The following is a 19,548-nucleotide window of genomic DNA, read 5'->3' as shown; positions in this document are numbered from 1 at the left end:
GCTGGGGGTCTGAGGTCCAGGAGAGGTGAAGCTGGGAGGCTGAGGTCCAGGCCCCGCCGAGGCTGGTTTGTCCCGAGGCCTCTCCTCTGGGTGCACAGACGCCGTCTTCCCCCGGGTCCCCAGGTGGTCGTCCCTCCCTACGTGTCTGTGTCCTGATCTCCTCTCCTCGTAAGGACCGCAGCCCTAGTGACCGCATCCTACCTGACCATCTGCAGAGACCCCACTTCCAAAGACGACCCCCTGGCAGGTACCAGGGGCTAAGACCTCAGGGTGTCTCTGGTGGTGCGGGGGGAGCCCAATTCAAACCGTCGTGACCGGTGCGCACGCGTGCACAGGTCCGTGCGGGATGCGCATCCGTCCCGGGACGCGGCAGCCTGGCTGGAGGGGCTGAGCCGGGCCCCCTTCCCGCCCCGTTTCCTCCCCGACGGTGCTCGGGTCGACCCCACGTGCCTTGTGTCCTTCCCTGAAAAGCCGGTGCAAAGAGACGAAGGATGAATCCCCACACAGCAGCTCGTGTCCGGCGGGTAGCAGAGCGAGCGTGGCGCAGCCTGCGCTGTACCCGGGTCGCGGCCACGCAGCCGTCCCCGGGAGCTTGGGTGAGGCCGCCGGCGGGGGGCAGCACTCACCGCGGGTCTTAGCAGCTTCCCGGTGCACCTGCGAGCGGCTCCGGGTTAAAAAGTAACCAATCCCTCCAACGCCCGGGAGCTTGGCGAGGGCGTCACGTTCGCAGGCACCGCGAGAGGCAGGTCCCGTGCACCTCGCGGGTAGAGACCCGAGGGGCCCTCTTCTTTGTCTGGAACCTGAACGTGGGGGGGTCGACCTCGTGTCGGCGAGCGCCAGCGGCTGGGGAAGGGGTCACAGGATAGCTGTGCGCACACCCGGGTGTGCAGAAGTCCTGCAGGGAAAAGCGGGGTCACGGCGACCGCGTCCAGACACCGTTTAATTCTGTGGCACCGAAAGGGTCTCGGGAATGAAGGGAACGTGCTTTTGTGCGCAAAGACGTCTTGCAAAAGAACGTGAACATCGGGGCGCCTGGCGGGGGGCTCAGTCGGTTGGGCACTTGATTTCGGCTCAGGTTATGATCTCGCGGCGAGTGGGTTCGAGCCTCGTGGTAACAGCACAGAGTCTGCTTGGGATTCTCTCTGTGTGTCTGTGCTCTTCCTCTGCTCACCCTCTCTCTCTCTCTCCCTCTCTCTCTCTCTCCAAATAAATCCGTTCACTAATTAGCTAACTAAATATTTCTCTCTCTCTCTCCAAATAAATCAGTTCACTAAGTAACTAGTCTGGCCCTTATATTCCTGGGACCCCGCGTCTCTTACGCACAAAGTATGTACTCGCCAGGGTTCTCCCGAGAACAGACCAGCAGACACCGGCGGAGACGAGGAGAGAAAGACAGAGACAGAGAGAGAGATTTGACATAAGGAATTGGTTCGTGCAATTGTATGCATTTGAGGGTGTCTGTCTCCATTCTGCAGGGCCGGTCAGGAGGCTGATACCCATGGACAAGCTAAGGCTGCGGCCGGAGTCCAAAGGCTGCCTGGAGACAGAATTCCTTCTCCCTCTGGGGAGCTCAGTGTCCTTTCTTGTGAGGCCTTCAACTGATCAGACGAGGCCCACCCACAGTATAGAGGGTCGTCTGCTGATTGCAATGTTTACCTCCTCGAGAAATATCTTCCTAGCAACGTGCAAACCGGTGTTTGACCACATGCCCGCACTGCACGGCACAGCCAACAGGACGCATAAAATTGACCATCAGAAAATATACGCCGTGTTGTACAACAGGCGCCCACGGCCACCGCCTGGAAGATTGGACCCAGGTAAGGGAGTGAGCTCCTTCGTGTGAGAAGCCACTGCCCCGAGTGAGGACAACAACGGGTCAGAGCGACAATCCCAAGAAACATGCCAGTACGAACCCAAGACCCACAGGGCTCTGCACACATTCCCTTCGTATGGCTGGTTCCCTGGAAAAGCAGGGTGAACGTACGGGTGGAAGAAACAAGAAGTCAGCAACAGACACGGCAGGGACTTGGGCAGCGGACGGCCAGCGGGGCCAAGGGGCCGTGGATAAGGCACCCAGATGACCCAAGTGCCGGAGGACGTCTCATCTTGTGACCGGAGGAAGCTGCATCCTTGTGTGGTCCTAACCCATCTGTCCTGATTTATTTCGCAAGGGACCAAACTGTCCTTGGGCAGGTGGATGGATGCATACACCGGGGCCCACGCAGGCAAGGGAATATTATTCAGTGTGAAATAGAAATGAGCTCTCCAGCCATGACAAGACACGAAATTACCTTCAATGCACATTACTAAGTGGAAAAAAACCAAAAAGTCTGAAAAGGCTTCATCCTGTGTGATTCCAGCTATAAGACATTCTGGAAAAGGCAAAGCCATGGGGACAGAAGAAAGATGGGCTGCCGGCAGGGGCTGGGGAGGGAGGGATGAGGAGGGCAAGCACAGACAATGTTTAGGGCCGTGCCGTGGGTCTGTACATCACTCTGATGATGGACACGCATCACCGTACGTGTGTGCAAATCCACAGTCTGTACAACGCCAGGCGTAAAGTCTCATGTAAATTCAACTATGCAGGGAAACCGGGGACATTTCTGTATTTTCCCCTCAACTTTGCTGTGTGTGCACCTAAAACTCCTCTAAAAAATAAAATAAAATCTGTTCATTTAAAAAAAAAAAAAAGAAAAAAGAAAAGAAAAGAAAGGAAAAGAAACACAAGGCTCTGCTAGATGTGGTGTTCAGGAAGAGCCAACCGCCAAGGAAATATCTGTCCCAGGAGGAAGAATAAGTAGAAGAAAATATGCTCCCTGTTGAAGACACAGAGGGCATATCCTGGGCATGTGCAGGGTATTTCTAAGTAGCACTTGCTTTGCAAGTGAATATAAGCTCCTCCCCTCCCGTGGGCTGGGAGCAAACCCTGAGCAGTGTGGTTGAAGGGGAGAGTCGACTGGGCATGACAGTCGGGGCGTCTGGCCCAGCTGCATTCACTCAAGTGCTCTCGTCAACCAGCCCGTGTGATGGTGAATCATACATGCCAACTTGACTGTGTTGAGGGAAGCTCAGAGAGCTGGGGAAGCATTCATTCCTCCTGGGAGTGTCTGTGAGGGTGTTTCTGGAAGGGATCAACATTTGATTCGGAGGATTGGGTCAAGCCGAGGGTTTTCTGCACTCTGGGTGGGCCTGGTCTAATCAGTGAACGGCAGGAGTAGCACCAAACACGTGGAGGGAGGGATGATGTGCTGTCTCTGCTGGAGGTGACTCATCCATCTCCTCCTGCCCTTGGACATCGGTGTCCCTGGTTCTCAGACCTTCAGACTCAGAATGAATCACATGGCAGGCAGATCATGACACTTCATGGTCTCCTAAGCGCATGTGTCAATCCCTCATAAAAAATAAATAGATCCAGATTCAGATGCGTGGCTGTGTGGTGGTCAGAGTTCTCCAGAACAACAAAACCAACAGGACATCTCTATATAGGACATAGGAGATACATGGATGGATGGATGAATGGATGCAGGAGAGGCATGAGTGGACTGAGGGATGAATATAGGGGAAGGATGGATGGATGGACGAAAGGACAGATAGATGGATGGATGCACAGATGGATAAATGGATGCAGGGGAGGGATGAATGGAAGGATGGATGGGTGGGTGGATGGATGGATGGGTGGATGGATGGAGGGATGAATATAGGGGAATGATGGATGGAGGGATGGATGGATGGATGGATGGATGGAGGGAAGGGATGGATGGAGGGATGAATATAGGGCTGGCTGGCTGGCTGGCTGGATGGATGGATGGATGGAAGGATGGATGGATGCAGGGATGAATATAGGGGAATGATGGATGGAGGGATGGATGGAGGGAGGGAAGGAAGGGATGGATGGATGGAGGGATGAATATAGGGCTGGCTGGCTGGCTGGCTGACTGGATGGATGGATGGATGGATGGAAGGATGGATGGATGGATGGATGCAGGGATGAATATAGGGGAATGATGGATGGAGGGATGGATGGAGGGAGGGAAGGAAGGGATGGATGGATGGAGGGATGAATATACGGCTGGATGGATGCACGGATGGATGGATGGATGGATGGACGCATGGATAGATGGATGGATGGAGGGAGGGAAGGGATGGATGGAGGGATGAATATAGGGCTGGGTGGCTGGCTGACTGGATGGATGGATGGATGGATGGAAGGATGGATGGATGGATGCAGGGATGAATATAGGGGAATGATGGATGGAGGGATGGATGGAGGGAGGGAAGGAAGGGATGGATGGATGGAGGGATGAATATAGGGCTGGCTGGCTGGCTGACTGGATGGATGGATGGATGGATGGATGGAAGGATGGATGGATGGATGGATGCAGGGATGAATATAGGGGAATGATGGATGGAGGGATGGATGGAGGGAGGGAAGGAAGGGATGGATGGATGGAGGGATGAATATACGGCTGGATGGATGCACGGATGGATGGATGGATGGATGGATGGATGGATGGACGCATGGATAGATGGATGGATGGATGGATGGATGGATGGATGGACGCATGGATGGATAAATGGATGCAGGGGAGGGATGAATGGAAGGATGGATGGGTGGGTGATGGCTGGCTGGCTGGCTGGCTGGCTGGCTGGATGGATAGGTGGATACATGGAGGGGAGGGATGCATGGATGGAGGGATGAATATAGGGGATGGATGGATGGATGGATGGACAAATGGACAGTTGATGGATGAATGGATGGGTGGATGAATGGAAGGGAGGGATGGATGGATGGAGGGATGAATATAGAGGATGGAGGATGCATCATGGATGGACGGATGAATGGATGGTTGAATGGGTGGGTGGTTGGATGGATGGATGGACGGATAGATGGATGGATGGATAGACAGATGGATGGATGAATGGATGCAGGGGAGGGATGAATGGAAGGATGGATGGGTGGGTGACAGATGGATGGATACACTGAGAGACAAATAATACATACATAATAGGGAATTGATAGGCAGGGAGAATATACAATAGACTATAGACATAAACAGATATAAATAGGATATATATAAACACAGAATCCATCCCATGCAGACACAGAATCACAAAGCTTACTAGTACATAACAAATTAACATGGACGTAATTACGGTGACGTTGCCATCTGCCCATAAAGAGCAGAGCCGATGTCCCCAACATTGTGCATGAGACATCGTCCTTCCTGCCTGCTGTACAGTCACCAGGTCCTTTCTGGGAAAACCCAGCCATGAGCTTCTTAGGAAAAACGTCCCCCCACCCCAAACCGCTGAGATGAAACGCACTTCAGAGACAGGTGCAGAGGCCACAGGGCTCCATCATCCTAACTGAGATTGCGACGGCCCACATCCCCAAGGAAGCTGCTCCTGAGGAATGTGCCCCCCCATCTGCTGTCAGTCCCCTGCGAAACGCACGCCTTGTCTCCTGTCACCGGGAGAATGCAGCATGTCTGGGACAATGAAGAAGCCACTGGATGCAGGAGGTGGGACGGACCTTGTCTGTGGCCGGAGGTCTGAGAGCTGAGCGGAGAGTCTGAGAATGTGCCCAGAGAAAGGAATGTGGACAGCATGAACAGCGGGGCTGGACGGAGACCCCCAGCCTTGCAGAAACAGCCTACAGGGCCCTGACATGCACCAGCACCCAAAGAACCCAGGGACGAGGAAGGCTGGGAGTCACTGGTCCAGGAGGGACCCTGGGTCTATGTGTCTGGCAAGCAGGGAATGTCTACACGGTGGCTGCAGGCTGTGTCTTGGGAACCGAGTTCTGGGCACAGGATTGTCTCAAACGGCCGAGGTGCCTGTGTGCTAAGAGCATGGGGCCGGTGTGCATCCCTCGGGACCCAGCAGAGGACAGGAGGCTTCACCAGGACTGTTGCAGCCGCCCAAGGAAACGTGACCTTCCACCTGCACGGACAGAGAAAGGAAGCCGCCAATGGTCAGAAAAACGTGGCCAAGGGGGCCACCCTGGCGAAGCTGAGCGAGGCCACAAGCCGCAGCCATGAGCTCTGAAATGTCACAAGAACAGCTCGGCCACATGGCAGGGCCTCACTTCACAGACACCGGGAGGGGCTGCCTTGAGGATCAGGTGCACAACGGCATGAGGAAACCCAAGAACAACCTGGCCAGGAAGACACAGAAACACTGCAGACCCAGACGAATGGATGGATGGATGGATGGATGGATGGATGGATGGATGGATGGATATATGAATGGGTGAGTGGATGGATGGATGGATGGATGGATGGATGGATGGATGGATAGATGGATGGATATATGAATGGGTGAGTGGATGGATGGATGGATGGATGGATGGGTGGATGGATGGATGGATACATGGCTGGCTGGCTGGCTGGCTGGACACATGCCTGCATGGATGGATGGATGGACACACTTGGACCTGACCACAGATAAGCAGTCTTGCACATCGCCACCACACAGGGAAGAAAAGCTTCCCTGTGCCTTGACCCCAGCAGAGGACGCACAGGTGGTGAGCTCCGGGAGCCCAGCATCGAGGACGAGCCCACTGCAGCCCTCGGGCAAAGGGTGGGCAGCCCATTCCTTGTTAGACCCCTGTCCCTGCCCAGCAGTAAGAATGGTGTCTGTGTTCATACGTGGCTGTTACGTTTGCAAGCAGTACAAACCCAGTCAGAAGGGCCAGACTGTTTCACACAAGAGACGCACAATGGATGGGAGACTTGCGCACACCATCTGTGCACACACAGGGTCACAGGTGCACAGGGTTCACTCTGGCTCCTTTTCTCAGCCTTCTTGGGGCTGTTATAAAACAGAGTTAAAATGACGCCCTCCTGCAGAAGACGAACAAGGAAAAAGAGAAAAGAAAAGAGAAAAGTGAAGAGAAAAGAAAAGGGAAAGGAAAGGAAAGGAAAGGAAAAGAAAAGGAAAGGAAAGGAAAGGAAAGGAAAGGAAAGGAAAGGAAAGGAAAGAAAAGAAAAGAAAAGAAAAGAAAAGAAAAGAAAAGAAAAGAAAAGAAAAAGAAAAAAAAAGAACCAAAGATTAAAAAAAACAACAACAACAACAACAAACCCAGGTCAGACTTAGGGCTTTAGAAGATGCAAGCATAAACCCAGATGTGCTGTGTAGACCCAGACAAGAGAGTGCAGATAGGCTGGGGGCTGTGTGCACATAAGCAGTGCTCACAGACCCCCACAGTGCCCACCAGGGACACACAGAGACAGATGTGCATCCCAGGGAATACGATGCAGTGGGCAGGTTCACAAGACTAAAAAGAGGCCTCAACTCAATACGTGTGTGTGCAAAAAAAATTTTTTTGTTGTTGTCTGTCCCTTGGGTGGCTCAGTTGGTAAAGCAACCAACTTCGGCTCAGGTCATAATCTCACAGTTCACAAATTCAAGCCCCAGGACGGGCTCTGTGCTGACAGCTCAGAGCCTGGAGCCTGCTTTGGACTCTGTGTCTCCCTCTCTGTCTGCCCCTCGTCTGCTCATGCTCTGTCTGTCTCTTTCTCTCTCTCAAAAATAAATAAACAAAACCATTTGCCTCCTAAGCCAACCCAGTGAAGGAAAAGGCAAATGCCTGCTCCTCCTGGCATCACGTCACCAGGTGGCGGCTTTATTCACACACATAATTGGGATGCACAAATATCCAGAGGGGACCACACCTTTTCTCATCTCCAAGGACCTCAGAACAAAGCACAGTGAACTCATTCTTCGAGGGCCAGAAAATCCCTTAAACAAACTAACCAACGCCTCCCTTGTGGTTCGATTGCTTCTTTCGTGATGAACACACATCAGACAAATTCATTAGCAGCTCATTTGTTTCTCCGGTTTATTCAACAAGAGTCAAATTCCAAAGCGTTAAATAAGAAAAAGGAAAGAAAGGAAAGAAAGAAATCCCGTGGGGAAGGCTCATAGTCAGTTGTTGGCGTCAAGATACAAGCCTGGGCCTGTAGACACGGCGGGGGGGGGGGGGGGGGGGGGGGGGGGGGAGTCACCTCCCAGAGGACACGGACCAATCCCGGTTGGTGATCGACCGTGACGCTCTCAGAAGCCGGGGCCCTGCACAATGTCGCCAGCAGCTTGCCTGTTGAGCCACAGCGACCCTTAAGTACCCAGTGGTAGTTTTTTTTGCTTTTTGTTTTGTTTTGTTTTGTTTTTAAATTGGGGGGGGGGGGGCCCTCACGGTGCCGAGTTTAAAAGACAGAACGGAAGGGTCCCTTGCCCCGGATTCCCATTAAATCACTCTGGGTACATGCAAGCCCCTGGTATTCTGTACAAGCAGGGCTTGGAAGGGTGCGGGGGCCTTATTCGCATCCTGAGAAACACGGTGGAGAAACCAGCCCTTGGAAGCATCGCACAGACACACACACAAACAGCCACGGGCAGGGCTGAAGCTGCCGGCGGTGCAGGCCTTAGAAAGAACCACGCCCACAAAGCGCATGGGGGCACGAGGGGGCAGAGACGCCCGTGGGAAAGGCACAAAACACCTCTCTCCCTGCTGTTGGGGACGCGACTGCCGCCCACGCGCCTTTGGAACGCATCGCACGAAACCTAGAGCCGGTCTGTCTTGCAAACAGGAGGCGCTTGGGCTGAAAGAGCGCTCGCATCCTTCCAGCCCGCACGCAAGGTGCCAAGGTCAATTCGAGAGTAAACGTGAGTGCATCAGTGCCCCAGATGCGTAAAGTCCTTGTATGACGGCGTCTGGCGACGGAAGGACATGGGAGCTTTGACTTTTTTCTTTCTTTTTTTCTTTTTCCTCATGCCTGGGGATTATCCCAAACTCTCTGGGTCGGGAGTACTCCGTCCTTGGGGGTGGCAAGAGAAAGGAGCCTCTCCCCCTTCCCCTCCTGGCTGGGGATCTCTGGGGCTTTACAGTTGCAATCAGCCTCCAGCCAGCGGGTGGGGAAAGGGGCTTCCAGAAGTTTCCTAGTTGATTTGTGCCCTTCCGCTGGGGCGCATGGAGGCTCTCCCAGGAAACGCGCGGAGTGGCTGCCCCTGGATGCGCACAGCCGCGCGTCTGCGTCCTGCGCCTGTGTTGGTGACGGCACCGGCCGCGCACGCGCATGCGCGCAGGTGCGCACCGTGGGTATTTACAGCGGACCACGCATCAAGGGTCAGCTTCGTGGTGACGGCCCGGCCCCCCCCCCCCCCCGCCGCCCCCACCGCGGCGTCTACACGAAGCCGCTGTCCCTGATGCCAAAGAAGCCGGCGTGCACGGCGTCGCCCAGGGGGAACATGTGCTCATGGTTCAGGCCCCACTCGCCCTCGTCCTCGTCCTCGGGCTCGGCCTCCGCGCCGCTGCGCGCGTTCTCGTACAGGAAGACCTGCTCGTCCACGTGCGCGGGGGCCAGGCGGTTCCTTTTGGCGCTGACCACGTTGGCGGACGAGCCGAAGAGCCGCTCCGGGAAGACGCGGGTAGCCGCCACGCACCAATATTTCTGCAGCACCTTGGGCAGCACGGGGAACAGGGCCAGGCGGTCGGACCACCACTTGAGCGGGTCCTCGTTGAGACCCAGCACCTTCTGCGACTTGAAGTTGCTCAGCTCCTCGACCACCTGCGCGTGCCACTCTTCCTGGTCCTCCACGCCCCCCGTCTGGCAGAAGATCTCGGCCAGCATGCTGTTGATGACGCTGGTGGGCGGCGGCGTGGACGCCAGCACCAGCTTCTTGACCGGGGGCTCCTCGGGCAGCGCGAACATCTTGTCCTCCGCCGGCCGGTAGCCGCCCTCCTTGACCTTGTCCAGAAGCCCCTTGGCCTCCTCCACCACCCTGTTCTCCACCTGCTGCCTCTCGAAGGCGGACAGGAAGGGCAGACGCTTGTAGCGGGGGTCCAGGAAGGTGGCCACGTTGAGGAACATGTCGATCTCCGGCGTCTCCTGGTAGGTCTTGGACAGCTCCTTGGCGATCACCTCCTTGGCCATGCTGACCTCCTTGCAGTCGGTCTCCTTGATGTTGAGGGTGGTGTTCAGCAGCATGTGCAGCAGGGGCTTCACCATGCTGATGGTGGGGTACTTGGAGGCAGACAGCATCTCGGCCACCTGCTTGAAGGGCTGCAGCAGGTCCACCAGGCCCTCGATGGTGGCCCACTCGGCCGCCTCCAGCATCAGGTGGTGGTTGTTGCTGTCCTCCACCAGCACGCCGGCGATGACGAACTGCTGCTCCCTCAGGCGCTGGAGCATGGCCAGCGTGCTGCCCCACCAGGACACGCGGTTGCTGACCAGCATGCAGGGAGCCACGTTCTGCTGCTTCTGCTTCTCGTAGAGCATGTACATGGCCACCGCGGACTGCTGGAAGTACTCCACCAGCTTGCAGCAGCGGCCGAGCAGCCCGGCCAGCTTGGGCAGCTGCAGGGCACGCTGGATGCCCGCGTTGAACGTGTGGCCCAGGCAGGGCATCTGGACCGAGATGTCCAGCAGGGAGCACGCCTTGGCGATGTCCTTGCCGCCGTCCGTGGTGGCCCCGAACACCTTGCTGCTGATGCCCCACTCGATGAAGGCCTCGTACAGGACCCGGGTGATGCACTCGGCCGCGTTGTCCTCGGGGACCTCGAACGTCTTCAGGCAGCGGGAGCCCACGGACAGGCAGCCGGGGGCCCCGCCGCCCAGGAAGTGGGCGGCCAGCGTCACGTACGCCCGGTTCTGGTTCTCACTCCTCCACATGTCGGTGGAGATGCCGCACCAGGAGGTGTCGCCCAGCTCCTTGAGGACGGCCTCGCGCACGGCGCCGTACTTCTCGGGGATGGCCTTGCTGCACACGAACTTCCTGCTGGGCAGCTCGTACCTGGGGTCGGCCGTCTTCAGCAGCACCTTGAAGGTGGGCTCGTCCACGATGGAGGCGGGGTACAGGCCCTCGCAGATGAGGCCGAGCACGGCGGCCGTGAGCTCCTGCTGCCGCTTGCTCTCGTGGCCGTGGCCGGCCTTGGCGGCCAGCGTGTCCTGCGGGGCCAGCTGGGAGGCCTCGGGCTTCAGCTTGGAGAAGGCGGTGGCGAAGGCCTCGCGCATCTGCTCCGTGTTGCTCTTGACGAACTCGCAGAACTCGTCGGGGTGGTTCTTCTCCAGGTGGTAGGACAGGTTGGAGGTGTTCCCGGAGTAGGCAATCTGAGCCATGCAGATGCGACAGTATATCTTCTTCCACTGCAGGATGCATCCCTCGGCGTTCGTGTCAAAGCCAAAGTACTTCCACACTTTGCTTTTGGCGCGCGGGTGGGCCACTAACTTGAGGTCCATCTGGGATGGGTCCAGGCCCTTCGCCTCCATGGCTTCTGTGCCGCGGCCCGCCTGGGGGGCCTCCACTCATTCCTGCGCACCTGCTGGGAGCCGGGAAGACAAACACAGCGTGAGAAGGGACCCAGGCACGGGCGAAGAGGGAGCGAGCACGCGGTCTGCAGGCCACGGGGCACGGGGACCCGACCGGGGCGTGCGTGGCTTTGGCAAAGCGGAGGGGGCTCGCTCGCGCGGCTGGGCTGAGTGCTGTCTTCCCGCAGCTCAGTCCCACGTGCGGGGACGCCTCCGCGCGTCTGAGAACATGCACGTCTGTGGGTTTCTCTGTCCTCATAGCTCCTTCCTCATGTTGGCTGTTTATGGTTTCCTGTGCTACCGCGTCCGCCAACCAGGCACCTGCCGGGAGGGGTCACCCTCGGGGACACTGCTCGCTGCGTGCGGAAGCCCACGTCCCCAAGGACCCCGGAGGACCCACCACCACCGCCTGCTCAAGCCTCGTTTTGGGAGCGAGGACGAGAGGCGCACGGCGTCCAGGAAGCAAACACAGGATTTCACTTTCGACAGGAGAGCCTTTACGTTGCCTAACAGGCATAGCAATTTTTTTTTTGTTTTTTTGTCCTCCAAATTTGACAGTTTAAAGCGACGCCTTTGGGAACATGGCACGCTCCCTTTTGAGCTTGGGCACGTCCGTGATCGGGAACGTCGTGGGGGCAGGAACGGACATCGTGATTCCGGGAGCTTCTCAAAACGCCCCCCTGCGCGCAGAAATATGCATTTGCTGTGCACGGGTCCAGCAACGCCAGGCTCTCGGGGGGGAGGTTTTCATGGCCTAGGAGACAGGCCCCAGGGCGCCCGCCGTCCCTGCAGCCCCAGAGTCTGGCCTCTTGGAGCCGCCAGTCAGGGCGCAGATGCCCAAAAGGGCAGCTGGGTTCTGTCGAAAGGTCTCTGTTAGGTCTGCAACGTTTTAACCCACCATAAAGTGCTCAGGGCGTCACAAGGCAAACTACACCAATCAGGCATTTTCTGAGTATTGGAGACGTGGTCAGAACAAAATCTCAGGGTGCACAGGAAACCGACGACCAGACCTCCCACCGAAATGCAGGTACTCCCAGAACCTGGAAACGGAACCACATTTGAAATAGGACCCGCTGTGATTAGGTGAAGGATGTCAAGAAGAGGTCATGGGAGGGACACAGCCTCAAGTCCAGGGACGCCAGGAGCCCCCAGAAGTGGAAAAGGCAGGAAGGACCCTCCCCTGGAGCCTCTGGAGGGAGTGGGCTCAGACGGGCCTGGATCTCAGTGGTCCTGCCCCTCCTGGATCTCAGCGGCCCTGCCTGGATCTCAGCGGCCCTGCCCTGCCTGGATCTCAGGGTCCCTGTCCTGCCTGGATCTCAGTGGCCCTGCCTGGATCCCAGCGGCCCTGCCCTCCCTGGTTCTCAGTGGTCCCGCCCCACCTGGATCTCAGAATCTGATCTCCAGAGCTGGGAAAGGACCCAGGACAGTCCTAGGACAAAGGTGAAACTTTAAAAGATACTGAGTGTCAACACCATGCCGCGAAGGCCCCCGCGTCCTCACAGGCAGGCACGCCCCTCCACGCTGGCCTGCCTGAGGCTTTTCAGGAAGATGTCACAATACCCCGGACGGGGCATTATGGTCCCCGGGCGGCATAGAGGGCACCACAGCTGTGACCCGCTCCAGGTAAGGAGCCAAGATACGGGGCGCGGAGTCTCCAGGTCAGGTGGACAGTCAAGGACCCACGAACAGTGCGGCACCCTGGTTCCGGAAGGGGAACGTCGGACCCGAGGAACACCATGTGGGTGTCCCAGGTGTCCAGTCTCCCTGCCACGTCATCTTCGTTAGAACACGTGTCTTGAATTTAGCGGAATGAGGTCAGGAGACCCCGACCGAGGGTTGCACACAATCCCGGCGGCATCCCAAGCAGGGCCTGAGGGCGGGCGGGTCTTCTAGTTGGTTTCTTCCCCTTGGTGCACACAGCTAGGTCAGAAACTCAGCCTCCCTCCCCCTCCCCGCCGCCCACGGCCCAGGACAGCAGGTGACGGCTTCCTGTGAGCCCCTGGAAGGCCACCGGGCAGGGCTGCCTTCCGCGGTCTATGAGATCCATGCGGACACGGCCACCTGTAAAGGTTTCTTCAAGGCCGCCTTTCACAGCTCATACTGGCGGGTGCTCCAAGGACCTCTGGGGGACCGTCCCCAAGAACTCCCCCCCCCACCCCCGGGGGACCGCAAGCTCTTGCCTTTTTCAGAGAGCGGTCAGTATCCTTCCCAAACAGCACATCCCGAGGGGTGGGGGAGGGCAGCGGACACAGAGCCTGCCACCTTCCAGAAGTCCCGGCACTCAAGAGACCAGCGAATGGCCAACACCGAACACAGGGCCGCGACAGTCGCTAGCCTCCTTTGCCTCCTGGAGAAATGTCCTTATTTTTTTTCAACTGAAAAAACTGTGTCACTGCTAATAACACATCATTGGCTTCTGTGATTTTATGTATGCATTTTTTAACATTTATTTACTTTTGAGAGAGAGACAGAAAGACAGAGCATGAGTGGTGGAGGGACAGAGAGAGAGGGAGACACAGAATCCGGCCCAACGCAGGGCTCAAACCCACAGACCGTGAGATCATGCCCTGAGCTGAAATCAGACGCTCAACCGACTGAACCACACAGACGCCCCCCACACAGAATTTTTAAGAATTTTCTGCAAGATCAGAACGGCGCCCTGAAACACATCAAGTCGATTTTCTCTCCTTTTCAAAACTCACTGATGCATCGAGACGTGTTAATTTGCAACAGACAAACCCTCCGTTGATGGTGCCAATGTGAGGAGGTGTCCCCAGACAACACGGCAATTTCCGGAAGGTTTGAGGCCAGTGCTTGGGCGTTGCGATGACATTGGGATATTAAATGCGGTAAAATAATAATAATAATAATAATAATAATCGTGTATTTTTAAGATATGACGGATAGATACACCTCAGCGTGTGATGGGCCGTCTGGCCGGGGTTGACCACACAAAAAATCTGGAAATGAGACCATCTCATGGGAACTCGGTTTGTTGGTACGCCGTCTCTAAAAAGACATGACCAACATTCATTCCTGAGTCTGTAACGATCTTGTTTGTGGATCAATTTTAAGAAATTGAGAAATGTTAGCAGGAAGGACCGCTCACCTCTTAGCTCTTTTTATTTCTTACCCGCATACAGTCTGAATGACATCAGACATCATGCCTGCCACGTGAAACCCCTTTTATAAAACGTGCAAGAGACAAGCGCCTGGCTGGCTCCATTGCTTAAGCGTCCGACTTCGGCTCAGGGCATGATCTCATGGTGTGTGGGCTCGAGCCCCGCGGTGGGCTCTGTGCTGACAGCTCGGAGCCTGGAGCCTGCTTCCGATTCTATAATTCTCTCTCTCTCTCTCTCTCTCTCTCTCTCTCTGCCGTTCCCCTGCTCATGCTCTTTCTGTCTGTCCCCAAAAATAACAAATAAATAAATAAGCATTAAAAAATAAAACAAATAAACAAAAGGTACAAGAGCCACCTCCTGGTCTGAGTTCACACAAAAACACTCAGCTTTTTACTGTTTAGCTCGAGGCCCCCAGGACAAAGTTCACTGGCTCTCCTTCAAAGGTGCGGTCTGGGGAGGAGAAGATCACAAAAGGTTTAAAAGGCACAGCAAGGCGTGGGCAACCGGCAACCAGCAGACCTCAGAGGAGACCCCCTCTTCCCACAGTATCTAAAATTGTCTCTAACGCGACAGACAGGCGGGGGGTTCGCGTGGGGCCATCAGGAAAAAGTTCATCTTTATATGTAACGATCCAGTTCTGGGGCACAGATAAGGACTCCTCTGGCGGACATGTGACTTCAGGACTGGCTTGTATTTTCACCGTTTTTTTTTTTTTTTTTTTTTTTTTGGTTGGTTTGTTTTTTTTTTTTAATCAACAAGTGGAAAGACCAGACCAAGCCGCCAGCTCCAACACACAGAAACAAGTTCTTGAAACACGCAAGTTCAAATCCCGTTGCCAGATTGAACCTGTCTTTTCTGGGAACCCCGTGGACGGGCTCCTACACAGGCGACAGAGCCTTAGATAGGGCCCCGTCTAAAAGCGAAATCACATGGAAACACAGAAGCCACCACATCCTACAACTTGGGGCGGCTTGCCCATAGCTCGTCACTGTGCCCAAGCTGATTTAAAAGACACCAGTTGACTTCCCAGTACTGGCTGGCTCGTCACCCCCCACCTCCGCTGCCTTGGCTTCTACTGCCTATAAATGTGTTAGAAAATACCAAACATCAGTGTATCAGACGACACAAAACTCAGGTAAAAATCAAAGATTCACTTCCCTGAGTGTAGGTTGGGGAGGGTGGGGCTCCCCGAAAACAATCTCTTCTTCCTACTCACAGCTGAGGCTCTCAGGGCTGACCCAGAGCCCCCCCCCCCCCCGCCCTCCACTCCCCTCCCTCCCCTCCGTTAGCGGCTAGAGGGCGGAACTGAAAAGTACAGTTGGATCTTGAACAACGTGGGGGTGAGCGGGGGGCCAAGTGCCCCCAGCCTGGAAAGTCGGCTCGGAACTTGCGGCTTCGCACACAGTTGGTGAGTGTGGACCCGGAGCCTCACGGGTCCCAGGCACGGCGCGCTGGCCCCTACTTTGTGTATCAAGTAGAGGACGCTGTGTTCTTCCAATGAAGGAAGTTGCAGAAAAGGAAAGGTGATTAAGAAAATGGGAAGGGAGAGAAAACGCACTCGGAGTGGTGTGGTGTCATTGTGCAAAACAAAAACAAACACAAACACAAACGCAAAAACCCAGAAAACTCGCATGTGGGTGAAACTGCACGCTTGAGGCCGGAGTCGTTCAAGGCTCAGCTGTATTTTGGCGACAACACACGCTCTGCTCTCCGTGTGGCGCGTCTCGGGGTGTGGGGCGGGGGGGTGAGGGGGGTCCTGCGGGGTGCTCCAGGGACTGGCACAGCTCCCTGGGACCCCCTCCGCAGGCGGCAGCAGAGCCGGGGGTACGGACTGCAAGGTAGCGCACTAGCCCAGCTCCCGGCGAGTGCCGTGTTTGGGAAAGGACTCCTCTGTGGCCTAAAAATAACCCGCGGCCCGTGCGCACCCGCCGGAGGGGGGGCCCCGGATCCCCGTGAGGCCGCGCGCGCACCGGGGCCTCCCGGCGGCGGGGTCCGCGGCCACGCGGCCGGTCCCCACCGCTGCCCGGCGCGCCGGCGGGTCCCGACCCGGAGCTCCGGGCGCAGCGGGGCGCTGTTCCGGGCGCGGGCACCGAGCGGGCCCCGGCCAGGCCTTCCGGGAAGAGGCCGCCGCCGCGCCCGGGGCTGGGGGAGGGGAAGGGGGCACCTCCGGGGCGGCCCCGCGCGCCCCGTCCCCGCGGGGACCCCCGGCGGCGCGCACGGCAGCCCCAGGGCCGGGGAGCGGGGGAGGGGGGGGGGCTTCCGGGAGACCCCGGCCCCGGCCCGGCGGCAGCGAGGAGCCCCGGGGCCCTCTCGCCCCCCGCCCCGCCGCGCCGCGCGCCTCCCCCCCTCCAGCCGGCCCGCCCGCGCCTCACCCCCCCGCCAACCCCCCCCCCCCGGCCCCGCCGAGCGACGAGCGCGCCGCCCCCTCCCCCCCAGCCCCGCTGACCTGGCTCCGCGAAGCCCCCGAGGCAGCGCCGCAGCAGCTGCGCCAACACCACCGCCGCGCCCGCCGCGTAGACCCGCAGGGCCGCCCGCGCCGCAGACAAAGGCGACATGGCTGCCCGGCCGCCGCTTCCGCGCCGCCCGCCGCCGCCGCCCGCCCCCGGGACCCGGCGCGACACCGGCCGGCGGAAACGCGCCCGCGCGGCCCGCCCTCCGCGCCCGCCCCGGCCCGGGAGCCGGGACCCCGCCCCGACCTCCCCCGCCCCCCCCCCACGACCTCCCCCGCCCGGGGCCCCCGCCCCGACCCCCCTCCCTGACCCCGACGCGACCCCCGAACCCCGCCAGGGACCCCGCCCCAACCCCCCCCGACCCCCTCCCGGGGCCCCGCACCCGACCCCGGGCCCCCGCCCGGGACCCCGCCCTGACCCCGACCCCCGCCCTGACCCCGACGCGAACCCCGAACCCCGCCAGGGACCCCGCCCCAACCCCTGCCAGGCACCCCCGCCGTGACCCCGACCCGACCCCCAACCGCCGCACTGACCCGGACCTGACCCCCGCCCCCCGCCTGGGGTCCCCGCCCTGACCCCGCCCCGACCCCGGGCCCCCTCCCTGACCCCGACCCAACCCCCGATTCCGGACCCCCGCCCCGGGCCCCCGCCCCCCATCCCCCGCCCGGGGCCCCCGCCCTCACCCCGATGCGACCCACGAGCCCCAAACCCCGCCCGGGGCCCCCGCCAGAGGTCCAGACCCCGGGTAACCGCCCTGACCCCGGACCCCCACCCGCGGACCCTGCCCGACCCTGGACCCCCGTCCCAACACCCCCCACCCCCACCCCGCCCCGGGGACCCTGCCATGACCCCGGAACGCCGCCTGGGGACCTGCCCACACCCCGGAACCCCGCCTGGGAACCCCTCCCTGACCCGAACCCAACCCTGGACCCCGGCCCGAGAGCCCTGCCTGACCATGGACCCCTGCCCGGAACCAGATCCGGACCCTGGACCCCTGCCCGGACTCTTGCCCCCCTTCCGAGACTCCTCCCTCACCGGCCCACACCCTGGATCCCCGCCTGGTGCCTCCCCGACTCCGCCTCCGGACCCCCTCCCCAAACACCCTGCCTGACCCTGCCCGGACCCTGGACCCCTTGCCCGGAAACTCCACCGCTACCCCGACCCCTCCCTTGATCCTGCGACCCCGACCAGATCCCGGACCCCAGCTGGGGACCCCTTCCTGGCCTTGCCCGACTCTGCCCAGGGCCCCTGTGTCTGTCACTGGGTAGGGACCCAGCCCGGATGCTAGACCAGACATCCCCATCCGGACCCCCAACCCCTACCCAGTGACTGCCTCGCAGGCCCAAGACCCCCGACCCAAACCCCACCCAGATACCAGAACCCCACGAGGGGACCGCACCCATGGACCTCTCCCCTCTCCCGGTCCATGGGTCCCCACACACCGTACCCTGGCCCAGGAACCCCCGGTGGAGCCTTGCACAGGGCCCCCGCCTGAACCCCAGATCCGGGACTAGGACCCCTGCCCGGGACTTCCTTCCAGATCCCTCCTGGACCCGGGTCACCCACCTAGGGACCCTGCCCAGAGGTAGGATTCGAGACCCCACCCAGACAGCACCACCCACCCTACCCCAGCCCGGGGCCCCTGCCCAGACCAGAGACCTCTCCCGGAACCTGGAAGTCCTGCCCAGGGACCCCTTCCAGACCCCGGGACCCTGCCCCCACCCAACACTCCTCCACAGTGCAAAACTCTACCTGGACATCCACATGAATGAATCCCTGCCCAGACCTCACACTCCCCCATCCAGACCCCCACTCAAATCAGGGACCCTCACCCAGACCCCTACCAGACCACAAAAGTCCTATGAGGACCCCCGCAGGCCCCCACCCAGACTCCCGCAGGGACCCCCAGCAGACCCCACTGGAATCACACATCCCCACACATCGTGGCTGGGGACTCCCTATGCTGCTTCTGGTCACAGTCCTGCCTGGACCCACCTGACCCCCCCCCCCCCCAGACCCATGTTGGGATCACTGGAGTTTCACTGAGACTCCCCCACAGACCCCTACCCAGAACCCCCCCACCACGATGGACACCTAAACCCGGCTACCCCACAAGGACCTCAATACCTGCCAGAACCCAAGACCCCCACTCATATTGCCCTCAATGCCAACAGCCACCTGAATGCAGATTAGAATCTCTTACACACACACACACACACACACACACACACACACTAGGAAAGACCACCGGATCCCACACCTGTCCATAACCCTCCAGATCCCAGACCCCCACCAGGACCCGGGATCTCCCAGGACTCCCTCCCCTAGGAGGTGAACCCCCCCCCCCAGGCCTGACTGCAGGGGGCACCCTTTCACTCCGGCCACCTGGACTGGCTTTCCATGCGATTCTAAGATGCCAGGGACACACAGCTCCTTCCCGCAACCCCCAGCCGGGTTCGGAAGGTTTCTTCTGGCCTTTGCAACCTTCTGTGCTGCAGATCAGGAAACTGAGGCCCAGAAGCCTTCCCAGGATGCCCTGCGGGACCAGAGTATATGAGCCTGCCCTGCTCGGCCAGGTGCACCCAGCATAGACCATCGGGGAGAGTCACCGTACCTGTCACCTGTGCCCTGTTCCCCACAGCAGCCCCTGCCGTGTGGGGTGGGCAG

The 19,548-nt window shown here is 58.9% G+C and overlaps 2 protein-coding genes across 3 annotated transcripts in view; both read right to left on the bottom strand.

The window, feature by feature from the left end:
* The window catches only part of LOC145714071 (polyprenol dehydrogenase-like), a 135,294-nt gene extending 118,213 nt beyond the window's left edge, over window positions 1-17,081 (bottom strand). Inside the window, exon 1 of the mRNA XM_081793143.1 lies at window positions 16,878-17,081. Coding sequence (XP_081649269.1) covers window positions 16,878-16,986 — 109 coding nt within the window. The 5' untranslated portion in view covers window positions 16,987-17,081. The remainder of the gene's footprint in view (window positions 1-16,877) is intronic.
* LOC145714070 (E3 SUMO-protein ligase ZBED1) lies at window positions 7,815-16,993 on the bottom strand. 2 transcript variants are annotated; one of them, XM_081793141.1, is made up of 2 exons: window positions 16,878-16,993; window positions 7,815-11,323 (listed from the first exon to the last, which is right to left on the bottom strand). In XM_081793141.1, exon 2 carries the CDS (start codon window positions 11,268-11,270, stop codon window positions 9,186-9,188), a length of 2,085 nt encoding a protein of 694 aa, XP_081649267.1. In that variant the 5' UTR covers window positions 11,271-11,323; window positions 16,878-16,993; the 3' UTR covers window positions 7,815-9,185. The 2 variants fall into 2 exon arrangements, with proteins under 2 accessions (XP_081649267.1, XP_081649268.1); XM_081793142.1 differs by having other exon boundaries at window positions 7,815-11,320; window positions 16,878-16,989.
* Window positions 17,082-19,548: the final 2,467 nt, after the last annotated feature.

This window comes from Panthera onca, chromosome X (assembly GCF_046562875.1).
Source record: "Panthera onca isolate mPanOnc1 chromosome X, mPanOnc1 haplotype 2, whole genome shotgun sequence".
NCBI lineage: Eukaryota > Metazoa > Chordata > Mammalia > Carnivora > Felidae > Panthera > Panthera onca.
Note: the sequence above shows the minus strand (reverse complement) of the source record. Positions and strands in the feature narration are given on the sequence as shown.

Coding starts and splice junctions, on each gene's coding strand:
- LOC145714070 (XM_081793141.1), bottom strand. CDS start 11,270: ATGGAGGCGAAGGGCCTGGACCCATCCCAGATGGACCTCAAGTTAGTG.